Here is a 14,908-nt window from a genome sequence, read left to right on the forward strand (position 1 = left end):
GAAAAGCGGCAAATGATTTTTTGGATTCAAATACGTTAAAAGATAAAGGATATGACTTGTTCATCCCTAATAAGAATGTAACCTGTAAAGGTATTGTAAAATTTATCAATAGAGACTTCACAGAGGATACCCTGTTGAAATACTCAGAACCCAATACAAAAAATTGTAAAATTATTCATGTCAAACGTTTTAATAGAAGAATTAAGCAAAAAATGGATGAGATATCTCAACAGGGCAGCCAAAGTGAGGAGGTGGTTACACTTCTCCCAACTGGAACTGTTTGTTATACCTTTACAGGGACTACTTTACCGAGGGGAGTATTGATCTGCGGTATAGAACATAGAGTCTTGCCATATATAATGCCAGTGATACAGTGTTATAACTGCTTAAATTACGGGCACACCAAAAATCTGTGCAAAACAAAAAATAGTAAATGCATTAATTGTACTAAAATACATGAACCAAATGAAACGTGTGTTATGAAATGTGTTCACTGTAACAGTATTGAGCATAATAGCACAAGCCATCAATGTCCCGAATTTATGAGACAAAAAAAAATTAGAGAGATGATGTCTTTAGAAAATCTATCTTTTTTTGAGGCTTCTGAAAAAATTCCAAAAACAAAAAATAATAATTTCATTAACCATCCGAGTGATTTCCCTGCCTTTCAAGGCACTAAAAACCTGGAACCACAAAGTATCCCATTAAACTCTAGACGAACGACACACGTCAGTAATCAACAAAAATCCAGCACTTATAGTGTCACACTTAAAGGAAATAAAAGGCGAGCACAAGATAATGGGACATACGATAAAGATCTACACAACGAGAATATATTAAACCCCAATGGTAGGTTGCCATCCACTTCCTCCATGGCATATAGTACCCCAAATTCACCAAATTTTAATAAAACCAATAAACAAACCTTTGAAAACGTTTTCAGAGAAAGCTCTCAGTCCCTTCAAGATATTATGAATATGGCTAGTAAATTAAATAATTCAGACAGAGAACATGTTCTCAATTTTATTGCACAAATTTGTAATTTTAAAAGCATAGGCTCACCTACGTTTGACACAGGCTATTTAGATATTAACTCATCACCCCCATCATTTTATGGATCAAAATAAAAATAAAAAATTCCAAATGCAAGGCTGTTTCACTCTCATGCAGTGGAACATTAGAAGTATTAAACCAAATTATGATAATTTAAAAATCTTCATTAAAGAACTTAAACCAGATGTAATCTTATTAAATGAAACATGGACAAATAACACGTATATATTAAATATAAAAAACTATTTCATATACAGGGAAGATAGATATGATGGATATGGTGGCATTATGATCCTAATTAAAGATAGTTTTGAACACACTAGTATACGAGTGAGCAACTCTGACAGAACATCAAATATGCAGGTGATAGGTATAAACTTACCAAAATTTGACCTAAATATAATTAATATCTACAACCCTTCAGGTCAGCAAATAAAACAATCGACATGGAATAATATTAAAAAAGATTTTCACAAACCTTATATAATCATGGGAGACTTAAATGCACATGATCAGGTATGGGGATGTGCTGGTAACAACCATAATGGGAAAATAATAATGGAATTCGTTGATGAAGAACAATTAGTTATAATGAATGATGGTACCTCCACCAGAATGGTACAACCAGGGCAGAATCCATCAGCAGTTGATCTTACCATAGTAACTCAAGATTTAGCATCTAAGTGTCATTGGTGGGTACACCCAGATAGTGGACAAAGTGACCATTTCCCAACTATATGTGAAATTATCCAAACACAATCCTCAAATGGAGGCAGCATATTAGGTACCAGAAGAAATTTCAAAAAAGCAAATTGGCCAAAATACATGGGCACTATAGAAACTAAGCTGTCTGATCGACATGACGTGGATTATAATGAATGGCTTAATATTGTCAATTCTAGTGCAGAAGATAATATCCCTTACATAACAGTTAGAGATAAAACTAAGGGGGCACCATGGTGGGACAACGAATGCGATGAGTTAATAAACAATAGACGAAAAGCAATCAAAACCTATGTAGATAACCAAACCGTGGAAAATTACATAAACTGTAATAGAATTAAAGCTTTCGTTAAAAAACAATTACAAATTAAAAAAAAATCTAGTTTTAGACGATTTTGTGGATCACTTACGAGGGAAACTCCAGTTAAAAAAATTTGGAGCACAATTAAAAAATTTAAAACTCATTTTTCTAATAGCCATGTAACTTTTCCCAATAACGAAACCTCGATAAAAATTCTAAATAATTTAACTTCATGCAATGTAGATCCCTGGTTTAAACTTCTGAGCCCTAGCAATGAAACTGTTGAGGAAATAACCTACACTGAGTACACTAATATAATATACTCAAAAAAAGATAAGGCCACTGGTATGGATAAGGTATCATATTCGATGTTAAAAAACATACCCACAATAGCAGAATCCCATTTGATAAAAATTTTCAATAATATATTAAAAACAAGTAAGATACCATGGCAGTGGAAACAAACACTAATATTACCTTTCCTAAAACCTACTAAATGTCCAAACAGTCCAGAAAGTTACCGACCAATCGCCTTAACGTCATGTGTAGGTAAAATTCTAGAAAACATAATTAAAAATAGAATAGAATGGTTCGTAGAGCATAATAGTATTTTGCCCAGCTATCAGCTGGGCTTTCGCAAAGAAAGTGGATGTAGTAATGCGCATGTAGCGCTTTCCCACATAGTACTTAATGCTTTTACTGAGAGAAAAGCGGTTTTAACGGTCTTCCTTGATCTAAAAGCTGCTTATGATAATATAGATATCTACCTTTTATATAGAAAAATGGCGGATTTAAAAATACCATATACATATAATAACCTAATTTTTGAATTCTTAAATAACAGAAATGTTTATATCCGAGATAGGGAATACCAAATAATTGGACCCAACATCACTGATAAAGGGCTGGCTCAGGGATCGCCCCTGAGCCCACTACTATTCAACATATATACCAAAGCGCTACATGACATTATTCCATCTAATTTCAGGCTAATTCAATATGCAGATGATCTAGCCCTCATAACAGTTGGTGAAGATATAAATAATCTTATAAGATTAACTAATATATGTCTTACTCACATAACTCAATGGTTAACAGAAAATAAACTACCCTTGTCCCATGGTAAATCCTCTGCAGTAATCTTTAACAAAAAGAAAAACATCACCAATAATATTCCGTTAAAAATAGAGGGAGAGATAATTCCTATTAGAGAATCAATTAAATATTTAGGGACAATATTCAATAATCGACTTAACTGGATTGAAAATATTAAACGTATCGAAACACAAGCTCAAAAAGGTTTGAATATAATGAGGGCAATATGTGGAACCTGGTGGGGAGCAAACCCCCATACAGTCTCATTAATTTATAAAGGAATCGTAAGACCCCATTTGGATTATTCATGTGCAATATTAAAACCCTGTAGTAAGTCCCCACTCTTAATATTAGATAAAATTCAGTTTAAAGCTTTACGAATCATCACGGGCTGTATGAGATCTACCCCCACTAATGCTTTGCTAGCAGAAAGTGGAGAAATTTCATTAGATGCAAGAAGGAAAATACTGTGCGCTAAGTTCTATCTGAAAATCCTAGCTGATCTGAAAAATCCACTGAACGAAATCCTGTCAGAGTTGGGAACCAAAGTAAATTATAAAATAGGATTTTGGAAATCACAAGAGCCACCATATTTGATTGAAATCAAAAATAATTTTGACAAATACCTCATTAATCTATATAAAGAGAATATTAAATCCTGCTTTCAGATCGAACTGAATTATCTTACGGGAACATTTCAGACAATTTTCTCAACCCACAAAAAAATGGAAATCTATACTCATCAGGAATTTCTTAATGAATTTTCAGCTTCATATGGAAATTATACATGGGTATTTACAGATGGTTCTTTAGATCCCGAGTCGAGGACAGTAGGTTTTGGGGTACACATACCTTCAATCAATTATAACTATGCATCCAGATTACATGAGCACACTCAAATATGCACTGCAGAAATTATTGCAATTAACAAGGCAGTATCTGTTTGTATTGAAAAAAATATTAAAGAAGCAATAATTTTTTCAGATGCTAAAAGTGCTATCCAAAAATTACATAACACCACCTGGGGGACAAACAACCATATTGTAAACCTAACTAAAAGACTTATTATTGAGTCAATGGAAGCAGGATTTAATATAATCTTAGCTTGGATTCCAGGCCATACTGGAGTAAAGGGGAATACAGAGGCTGATAAATTGGCAAATATAGGCAGGACTTTAAAAGTTCCTGCAGACATTAAAATAGATAAATTTGACTTTTTGCCTTTTATTAAACAAAAAATTGTAAACGAGTTTAAAGTTGAATGGACAAAGCAGTTTAAAACTAAAGGGAAATGGTATCAACAATGCCAAAGTGATTTTTCTATAAACCCTTGGTTCCACAAATTCACATTTGTGGATCGAAGGCACTTAACATCTATTATTAGAATGCGAACGGGCCATTGTCACACACCAGACCATTTGTTTAAAATTAATTGTAGTGATACTCCTTTTTGTGAATGTGGACAGATAGGAAGTATAACTCATATGTTACTTGAATGCCCAATTAACAAAACAAATCAATTTGACCTGTATCAGGAACTAGTTAATATAGGAAGTCCAACCCCTATTTCAATACAAAATCTCTTACATAATATTAATGACCAAACCTTAAGAAAGATCAATCAATTTTTAACAATATTTCAAATTAAAATATAAAATAAAAATAGTTATTTGAAAATCATATCACAATGAATTTAAAGAAGGGAATATGGAAAAATCCAGACCCTTTGAAAAGAGGATTCCCTTCCAGTTAGTCTAAATACGAGGACTGGCCAAGTACCTAAGAGGTGGAGGCCATGAAACTACAAGAAGAAGAAGAAGCAACAATACAAATGTCATTAACAACAATTAAATATCATTTTTATTTATAGTAATATTAAAAGTACAATTAGTTAATGAGGCATTTTCAAAATTGAAACCGTGCAAAAATGTTCCCGACTCTTGATACGCATTGGTAATTGTTGATGATACTGATGGTCGAGCACAACTTTCAGCAATCATTCCCGATGTTGGCGAATCATGAGGGTTTAAAATTTTTTGAGCATTATCGTTCTTATTTCTTATTGAATCCTCTATATATCCTTCGGCAACCGTGCTTGATTTCCAGCCCCCATGTCGTTTGAGGCATTCTAGATTTCCGCCTCCATCAATTAAAAGTGTTGCTGAAGTTCATCGTAAAGAGTGACCCGTGTATGCGCTTGCATCGTTTAAATTTAAATAACTAGCTACTTTTTGGGCTACTGCGCTGATCGAATGTATTCCCATGACGCTTCGGTAACACTTTCCATTTTGGTACTTGATAAAAAATCATTTTTCTGTGAAATTTTCAGGCCGCAGTGATGCATACTTATTATGAATTGTACTATTTATGGTTGAAAATTGCTACGTTTGAAGAAAAAATAGTATACTTTATTCGGCAAAGAAGCGACTTTTCTTGCCTTGCGCTCTATTACGCGCCTCACTTCGTTCGGCGCGTAATATCGGGCGCGTCAAGAAAAGTCATGCTTCTCCGCCTCATAAAGTAATATACTATTCCTTGTATTTTGCTAATTTGCCCAGAGTACTATTATTTTGCATTGTCTGTTTCTAAACTTTCAGGCGATGTCTGCATTCGCTATCCAATTCAACAAAAACAGCTTCGGCATAGTTCCCGGCTCACCACTCACCGTGCCTGCGCTCCAGCCCGGACAGAGCTTGGAATACAATTTAGCGTTGGCTACTACCGGACCAGTCCAACGTATGGATCCACTCACCACTCTCCAAGTGGCCATCAAAAACAACGTCGATATCTTCTATTACGCCTGCCAAATTCCCATTCAGATTCTGTTCACCGAAGACGGTACTTTGGATAAGAGGGTGTTCCTTACCACTTGGAGAGACATTCCGGCAGCTAATGAGGTAATTTTTGGATGTATTCTGTTAAAGGGTACCCCCCGTTAAGATAGGCAAAATGCCCTCACTCCCAGAATTCAATTTTATTATTTTTTTTACGTTCTATGCAACTAAACAATGAGATAACGCGGATTTTTAGCTCGCCACCCCCCTTACCCCTCCCCCCACAGCCAAAAACGTAGATTTTTAGATTTAATTTTTTTTAGTTGGTTGCAATTGATTTAAAAATTTAAAAAAATTCACACGTATAGCTGAGGCTTTTAAAAAACATGTCTATTTTTATGGACCCGTAGGTCGAGTGTACATAACCTCAAATTTTTTTCTAACTTTTTTAAAACCTATAACTTTTTTTTGGAGGGGGCTGCAGGTCCAGTTTTTTTGCATTTTGTGTATTTTATCAAAAGCTATCTCTCTGATTTTTTTCAGATTTTTCCGTCAGGTGCGCCATCTTGAAAAATCAGGAAAACTGTATTTTTAGGGGGTTTTTAGGGATTTTCTCCATTTTATAGACTGCAACATAGATCAACTGAAGGTTTTTTTAATAGATTATGTATAATTTGAAATAACTATTTTAGGATTATCAAAAATTGGGCAAAACACTTTTAAACCCCCCAAAAGCCATGTTTTTTTAACTTATGTAAGGATTTTTGCGGGCTTAATGATATTTTTTGAGATCGATACAGCCTGAATATTTTTTTTTCATTTTTTTACGTTATATGTGATTCAAAAATAAGACTAATCGAATTTTTAGCCCACCACCCCCTCCCCTGCCCCCACAAAAACGTCAGTTTTTCTATTTTTTTTTTGTTTAGTTAAGTTGCAATTAATTTAAGTATTTTATGAGGCTTCGTCGAGTGTACAATACATATAACATTTTATAACCAATACATATAAACTTTGAGTTGGTCACTTTATGACTTTCATAATAATTTTTAATCGAGTTATTAAGCCTTGCAAATTGCCATTTTCGCGTTTTTCAAGTTTTAAATTGCATGTAACTCGACAACAGTCAATTTTATAGAAAAATCACAAGATACCTTTTTTGCTCAGGTTGATCCAGAGAATCTAAAACAAATTTGTTCTAAGTGAAAAAATTGATTTTTTGAATTCGTTTAAAAAATTGTTTAAACAATTTTCCGACCGCGGTACTGCCTGGCACCTTGTGGATTTGTTATAAGCACCTGTTTTTGAGTAAGTTTGTGCAAAAAATTAATCAGAATAATTTACCTAATGGGGACAAGCATGCAGCATGGACTATTCGCATTATGAGCCAAACGAAGATGGTTTGGAAAACATTAAACGATAGATACTGTTGTAGATGTGAGTTGCAGAAACGGCAACATAACCATAGGCTGTTGTTCGCATGTAGCTGTCATAATATAATATTTATCGCATGGAAGATATTTTACACAAATCATCAAGCCAGCAGAATATCTTACAAAACTCTTTGACAATACAGATGTTATACCTGTAATAGACGAAGACAGCGATGAAGACTTTAGAACTGTAAAGTGTTCTTTACAGTTTTCAAAACACAAAAAAATAGACATGCAGCCATCACAAAAAAAAATATACGTAGGTACCTATTAAAAAACAAAAAAAGAGGTTATAATATGTACACTCGACCTTCGGGTCCATAAAAATAGATGATCTGTAAAAGCCTCAGCTTGTGCGTGTGAATTTTTTGTAATTTATAATTTAATAATTATTAATTAGTCTAAATGTGAAATAAGCCACAATTTAACTAAAAAATGACCATTTAGAATAGTTAATTACAAAAATGCTACAAAGAAATAGCTTCAGAATAACATTTGTAATTGCAAACCAACTTAAAAAAAATCTAAAAATTGACATTTTTGGCTGTGGGGGAGGGGGAATAGGGGAAGTGGGCTAAAATTGCGGTGAGTCCTAATTTTTTAAAATCATATAGAACGTAAAAAAATAAAAAAAAAATATTCAGGCTGTATCGACCACAAAAAATATAATTAGACCCGCAAAAATCCTTACAAAACTTAAAAAAAACATGGTTTTTGGGGGGTTTAAAAGTGTTTCGCCCAATTTTTGAATATCCTAATATACTGAGTTATTTAAAATTATACATAATCTATTAATAAAACCTTGAGTTGATCTATGTTGCAGTCTATAAAATGGAGAAAATCCCCAAAAACCCCCTAAAAAAACAGTTTTCGTGATTTTTCAAGATGGCGCACCTGACGAAAAAATCTGAAAAAAATCAGGGAGATAGCTTTTGATAAAATACACAAAATACAAAAAAAATTGGACCTGCAGCCCCCTCAAAAAAAAGTTATAGGTTTTAAAAAAGTTAAAAAAAAATTTGAGGTTATGTACACTCGACCTATGGGTCTATAAAAAATGGACGTGTTTTGTAAAAGCCTCAGCTACACGTGTGAATTTTTTGAAATTTTTAAATCAATTGCAACCCAACTAAAAAAAATTAAATCTAAAAATCTACGTTTTTGGCTGTGGGGGGAGGGGTAAGGGGGTGGCGAGCTAAAAATCCGCGTTATCTCGTTTTTTAGTTGCATAGAACGTAAAAAAATTAATAAAATTAAATTCTGGGAGTGAGGGCATTTTGCCTATCTTAACGGGGGGTACCCTTTGAACTTCAAATTTTTCAATTATTTAGTACATTTGAGTTTATGGATGGTTTCGTCAATTTCATTTGGTATAGATCAGAGATGATGATATATGATATATTATTGTTAGACTATTAGATATTGCAATGAATATAACATTTAATTTATTTAGTTTTTATTTTAATTCATCTACACTTATTTTTTAATTTATTTATACTAAACTACACTGCGGTGCAAAAAAATCGATCCACTAAAAATTTGGTAATTTTTGATGTTTCGAATTTCCTAAACCTGTTGTCCGATTTAAGTGATTTTTTACCACGTTATAGCCTTATTCATTGACAATATTCCTGTAATAATATTGTTACTAGACAGTCAAACTATCATTGTATACCGGATGTACTAATCAAACTGTGTTTTTTTCTCACAGTTCGCATCACCCTGTGGATTATTCTGGCATTTATAAAATACTGAAATTAAAACCCAACTATAGCCTCAGGTTTTCTTAACATTTTGTCTTTCGATTCATTCCCTTATGTTGGATAATAAAAAAGTTAGGTACTTTAACAACCGGCCATGTTCGTCATCAGTACAGGGTGTTTCTAAAATATTTGCGCAAAACTTTAAGGGGTACATGAGAAAATAATGACAATTTGCTTTATAATCATATCTCCGCAAACGCTTGTTTCCGAGATACGGGATGTTCAATTTTTTTTACAAACTGATGATTTACTTCTTGCTTTAAAACCAGTTGAGATGTGCAAATCAAATTTGGTGGGGTTTAAGACGTAGTTATTGCACATTTTTTGACATACAATTAAGAATTTAATATTCACCAGTGGCGCGCAAACGGGTATTATGGCCGATAATATTACCCGTACGCACCCAATGGCGAATTTAAAATTCTTAATTGTATGTCAAAAAATGTGCAATAACTACGTCTTAAAACCCACCAAATTTCATTTGCATATCTTAATTGGTTTTAAAGCAATAAATAAATCGTCAGTTTGTAAAAAAAATTGAACATCCCGTATCTCGGAAACGAAGCGTTTGCGGACATATGATTATAAAGCAAATTGTTATTATTTTCTCATGTAAAATTACCCCTTAAAGTTTATCGCACTTATTTAAAAACACCCTGAACTGATGATGAACATGGCCAGTTGTTAAAGTATGTAACTTTTTTATTATTCAACATAAGCGAATGAATCGAAAGACAAAATGTTAAGAAAACCTGAGGCTATAGTTGGGTTTTAATTTCAGTATTTTATAAATGCTAGAATAGTCCACAGGGTGATGCGAACTTTGAGAAAAAAAACACAGTTTGATTCGTACACCCGGTATACAATGACAGTTTAACTGTCTAGCAACAATATTATTACATCGATATTGTCAATGGATAAGGCTATAACGTGGTAAAAAATCACTTAAATCGGACAACAGGTTTAGGAAATTCAAAACATCAAAATTGACCAAATTTTTAGTGGATCGATTTTTTGCACAGCAGTGTATTTACACTAAAACTTAATTTATATATTACATAATATTTTAAATACAAATAAATGATCACAAACACCTAAAAGCATTCATAAACTCGAATTAAATGATGTAATACTGAATATTTTTCTGTTTTTTTTTGTGAGTGTCGTCAATCCAGATATGTTTTAGACTATGGTAAGAATACAACCCTGTATTCGTAGTTGTATTTTGCTAATTTGAACAACCCGTATACTTATTAAGTTAAACCATGGAGTGTTTGTAGGTAGCATTGCCATTTTGTTTATTTTTTATTATCAGTTCGTTGGTGCTATAATTTTTATGTGCCGATACATGTCCCATAATATGAAACTTATTATTGTACAAAAACAATATATTTAGCATTAGTCCAGGGCTCATCTGTTTTGAGATGGACGTTGAGAGGTGACTCAAATTTTTTTGCAGAAATTGCTTGAAAATAACTCAAATAATAATATGTGAGTTATCCTCCCACTCAAAATGGTCCGGAACATTGTTTAAATAATCAAACTGTCAAAATATGAAGGAAAAAATTCGATTTTTTATTGGTTTTTTGATTATAACTTTAAAACTGTTCATTTCTGAGAAAAGTTTTACTGACATAAAAGTTGCGTAATTAAATTTCCTACAATATAGAATTGGTTAAAAATTTAAAAAATAGTCACCCTTGTTGCAAAATAGCAATACTTGCGAAAAAAAACCATACAAAAACAAGTATTTGCATTTTACGTTTTTCAACCATTTATGCTACATTTAGGACCTTCATATTTTACCCAGAAAAACTTTATGATATATTAAAACAACACTGTAAATTTCATTAAGATCGGTTTAATACATTTTGCAAAATAAATTTTGCAATCCAGCTTTCGCAAAAAAAAATTCATTTTTTAAAAATGTTGCAGGACTGAAAATACAGCAGATAGTAAGTTGAATTTTTTTTGCTTATAGAAGTGTACTGTACCTTCATTTGTAATGTGTAAAATTAAAATCGAATAATTACCACGGCGTCAGGAAATTTTTTAAATAAACATTAATTTTTGGTGCTACGCGCAGGACAGCGGTGTTCGATTCACACAAGTTAATTTCCACCAAAATTTCTTCTAATCTTTATCTAATATATTATTTTCTTACTCTATATTTTGTTCTTTTTTAATATTTGAATTCCACAAAAATCAAACTAATTTTATTATTGTTTGTGAAATATTGTTTAAACAATTTCGTATGTTTAAAAATAATAAACTTTTATTCTCAAGTTAAAATATATGAACAAAGAAAGTTTTTGCTAAAAAAAGTGTTATTTTAAAGGATAAAGTATGTGTTTTTATTTTGCAATAAACAAATTTATTTATTTATATCGAAATGTAATAAAAAGTAAAATGTATCAATCATTATTAAAGGTCATTGAAATGCCCAATCAGAGCAAACTATCCGCTGTCCTGCGCGTAGCACCAATAATTAATGTTTATTTAAAAAAATTCCTGACGCCGTGGCAGTTAATCGATTTTAATTTTGCAAATTGCAAATAAAAGGTACAGTACACTTCTATACGCAAAAAAAAATTCAACTTGCTATCTGCTTTATTTTCAGTCCTGTAACATTTTGAAAAAACGAATTTTTTTTGCGAAAGCTGGATTGCAAAATTTATTTTGCAAAATCAATTGAACCGATCTTAATGAAATTAACAGTATTGTTTTACTGTATCATAAAGTTTTTCTGAGTGAAATATGAAGGTTCTAAGTTTAGCATAAACGGTTGAAAAAACGTAAAATGCGAATACTTGTTTTTGTATAGTTTTTTCGCAATTATTGCTATTTTGCAACAAGGGTGACTATTTTTTAAATTTATAACCAATTCTATATTGTAGGAAATTTAATTATGCAACTTTTATGTCAGTACAACTTTTCTCGGAAATGAATACTTTTAAAGTTATAATTATAAAACGAAGAAAAAAATCGAATTTTTCCTTCATTTTTTGACATTTTGATTATTTAAACAATGTTCCGGACCTTTTTGAGAGGGAGGATAACTGAAATATTATTATTCGAGTTTTTTTCAAGCAATTTCTGCAAAAAAATTTGAGTCACCTCTCAACGTCCAAATGTACTAATATTTTTACAGATCCGCCCTGGTCTACATGTAACTTTCATCAAACATCGAATTTTCGACGAAGTTCCACCATAATTTTATCCCTTATGCCTTTGAGAGTACTGAAAGATGAAATCAGGGAGAGAAATATGTGAAAACTATGGAGTTTCCTAGGAAAATCTGCGTGAAAATTTAATTTTCTTTTATAAAGAAAATCGATAGAGGACTAATGCTTCTATGAAAAGGTTGGGCGCCATAAAGGCGTTTGACATAGAACATTGGTTGAACTACTAAACAAAAACACGTTGAACAAGGAATCAGAGATGAAAGTCCCAAGGCCATTTGACGGATTGTTCTTCGGAGATCATCAGTTTTAGGCAAGGAGACGCATTGTCTTGCATCTTATTTAATCTAGCCGTATAATAGATTATAATAATCTGGTGTTTAATTAGTTTTGTCAAAATCGGTCAATAATGTGTTTCCAAGTATTAGCAATCTACTAGCTTGATTTTATCTGCCCCTTTCTTTAAAGGACACTATATGGCGCCTGATATTTATATAATTGCGACTTTAGAAAGAAATATTCACACCTCGTCCACCTGCCGTTGTGTGAGAGTGTTTCGCTATTATTAGCTCATCAGATAGAACTTGCTGTCACAGACGGAGTAAAGAGAATATCCTCTCGTATATCGGTGGTTAATACAAAATCTAGTATCTAGTAGGTTGCAAAATATACCTACTTTAAAAAAATGTGCTTCATTTGCTTAAGTGCAGACAAATCAATTCGCTAAGATTTTGGTATTTCCTAAGTACTTTTGTTGCCAACTGCCACAAATATATTATTTGAACCTTGTAAAAATGCCCTTCTCGAGTTTAGGAAAATTATCTCGTCATTACATAAGATTAAAATACTTTTTTTTGTTCAATTTAGGTCCAATACACTGTTAATGATGTCAAAGGAAACACAGATGGAGTTTCTAGCAAAATGACACTGAATAACATCTTTACCATAGCCAAACGCAATGTGGAAGGCCAAGACATGTTATACCAATCACTGAAGCTGACGAATAATATCTGGGTTTTACTCGAACTGAAACTTCAACCGGGATTAACCACAGCTACACTTAGTTTGAAATCTAGATCTGTAGAAGTCGCACCTTACGTTTTCCAAGCTTATGATTCAATTTTGAAGAATTAGATTCTTCCTAGACAATATTTAGAATTATACATTTTACAAATTATTTTATCCTTTACTCGTATAATATCATTCCAATTAATGGTACTGTATTTCAGTGATAAGTTAAGATATAATGAACTTTAAATGTAAATTATATTAAATATAATATGTACGTTATGCAAAGATTTTTATTAACCCATTTCCTTTAACTATACTTACCTTATATACTAAATTTACAATCAAGATGCAGTAGAAATAAACAAACCGACACGTTAAATGCCACTGGAAGCACTCCCGAATCATAATTTACAATGTATAAACTTTGGAAATCATGATAGGCTATTGATTATGTATTTTAGAAAGGAACTACAACGTTAACGGGGTTTTATTGTTTCATATAGTTAATGGACCTCTAAATATGAAAAACCCGCGGAGTGCTACCATTAAAATGGGTGCGTTTTTGAGAAAGGGGTGAATTAGTCCCTAGGCACAGGGCGAATTAGGGTGAGTTCTATGCACTTTTGGTACAAACACGTCTACAGAAAAATTGTTCTAGGTTAAATTGACTATTATCGAAACATCACCTTTTAAAGTCAAAAATATTTTTGTTTACAAAAACATATTCAAAAGAAAAGCAAGAAAAAAACACGAAAGATAGCAATTTCGTTTTTTGCCCCATAACTTTTTTCTCCGGGTATATAGGTATAGGTATTGCTTCATAGAAAAAAACTACCATCCTTCCTCTTTGAAATGACGTTTGGTAGAAGTCTTTGTGATTTATAGTTTCCAAAATATGATTTTTCAAAGTTCGCTACTCACAGCGATTTTGGCAAATTTTCCTTGTTACTTCTCAAACATTGTTCTGTAATTTTTTTCTACGTAGCTTTAGGTATACGCAATGGCACATTTAGTAGAAAGAGAAGTCAATTACCTTTAAAATTTTCTATTGCAGAAGGCTGTGTGACTATTTTTAAGGGGGGGGGGTAGGGTTTGAAATATTTAATTTTTTTTATAATTTCAAATAATAAAAGTGCATACTATTGATCGGAGTAAAATTACCAGAGATACAACGTGTTGAATATCCCTACCTTCGACTCGTTTTGCCGCGACTTCGCGCCAACACGCTTGAACGTCGTGAGAAAAGTTAAACAACTGTTCGCCTTCTCTTTTGTAGATTACTCCGCGACTCAAAAAACATATTCCAATGTGCATCACTTTACAATTTGGCAGATAAATAAGAAAATGAAGATGCAGTTGTCAAAACTTTAAACGCATTTTTCTCAAAACTGCTTTTTCAAATGCGGTGGACATTGTAATTGAAAAACTACTTGACCGATCTACCTGACATTTTGCATAGATTTTCTTTAGACACTTCATGAGGAAACAACGTCGAGATATTTTTTGTTCAACAATAATAAATCTGTTGACTTTCACAAAATTTTAAAAATTTCGTATTTTTGACTTCTGAGTG

The 14,908-nt window shown here is 32.4% G+C and overlaps 1 protein-coding gene across 2 annotated transcripts in view; it reads left to right on the plus strand.

Annotated features, from left to right (window-relative positions):
* Nucleotides 1–13,614, plus strand: part of LOC126879485 (AP-1 complex subunit beta-1) — a 59,360-nt gene extending 45,746 nt beyond the window's left edge. For both annotated transcript variants that reach the window (XM_050642525.1, XM_050642524.1), the window contains exons 12-13: nucleotides 5,770–6,069; nucleotides 13,192–13,614. In XM_050642525.1, the coding sequence (XP_050498482.1) occupies nucleotides 5,770–6,069; nucleotides 13,192–13,458 (567 nt within the window). In that variant the 3' untranslated portion in view covers nucleotides 13,459–13,614. The remainder of the gene's footprint in view (nucleotides 1–5,769; nucleotides 6,070–13,191) is intronic.
* The last annotated feature ends 1,294 nt before the right edge of the window (nucleotides 13,615–14,908 follow it).

The sequence above is a fragment of the Diabrotica virgifera genome, chromosome 2, assembly GCF_917563875.1.
Source record: "Diabrotica virgifera virgifera chromosome 2, PGI_DIABVI_V3a".
Classification (NCBI taxonomy): domain Eukaryota; kingdom Metazoa; phylum Arthropoda; class Insecta; order Coleoptera; family Chrysomelidae; genus Diabrotica; species Diabrotica virgifera.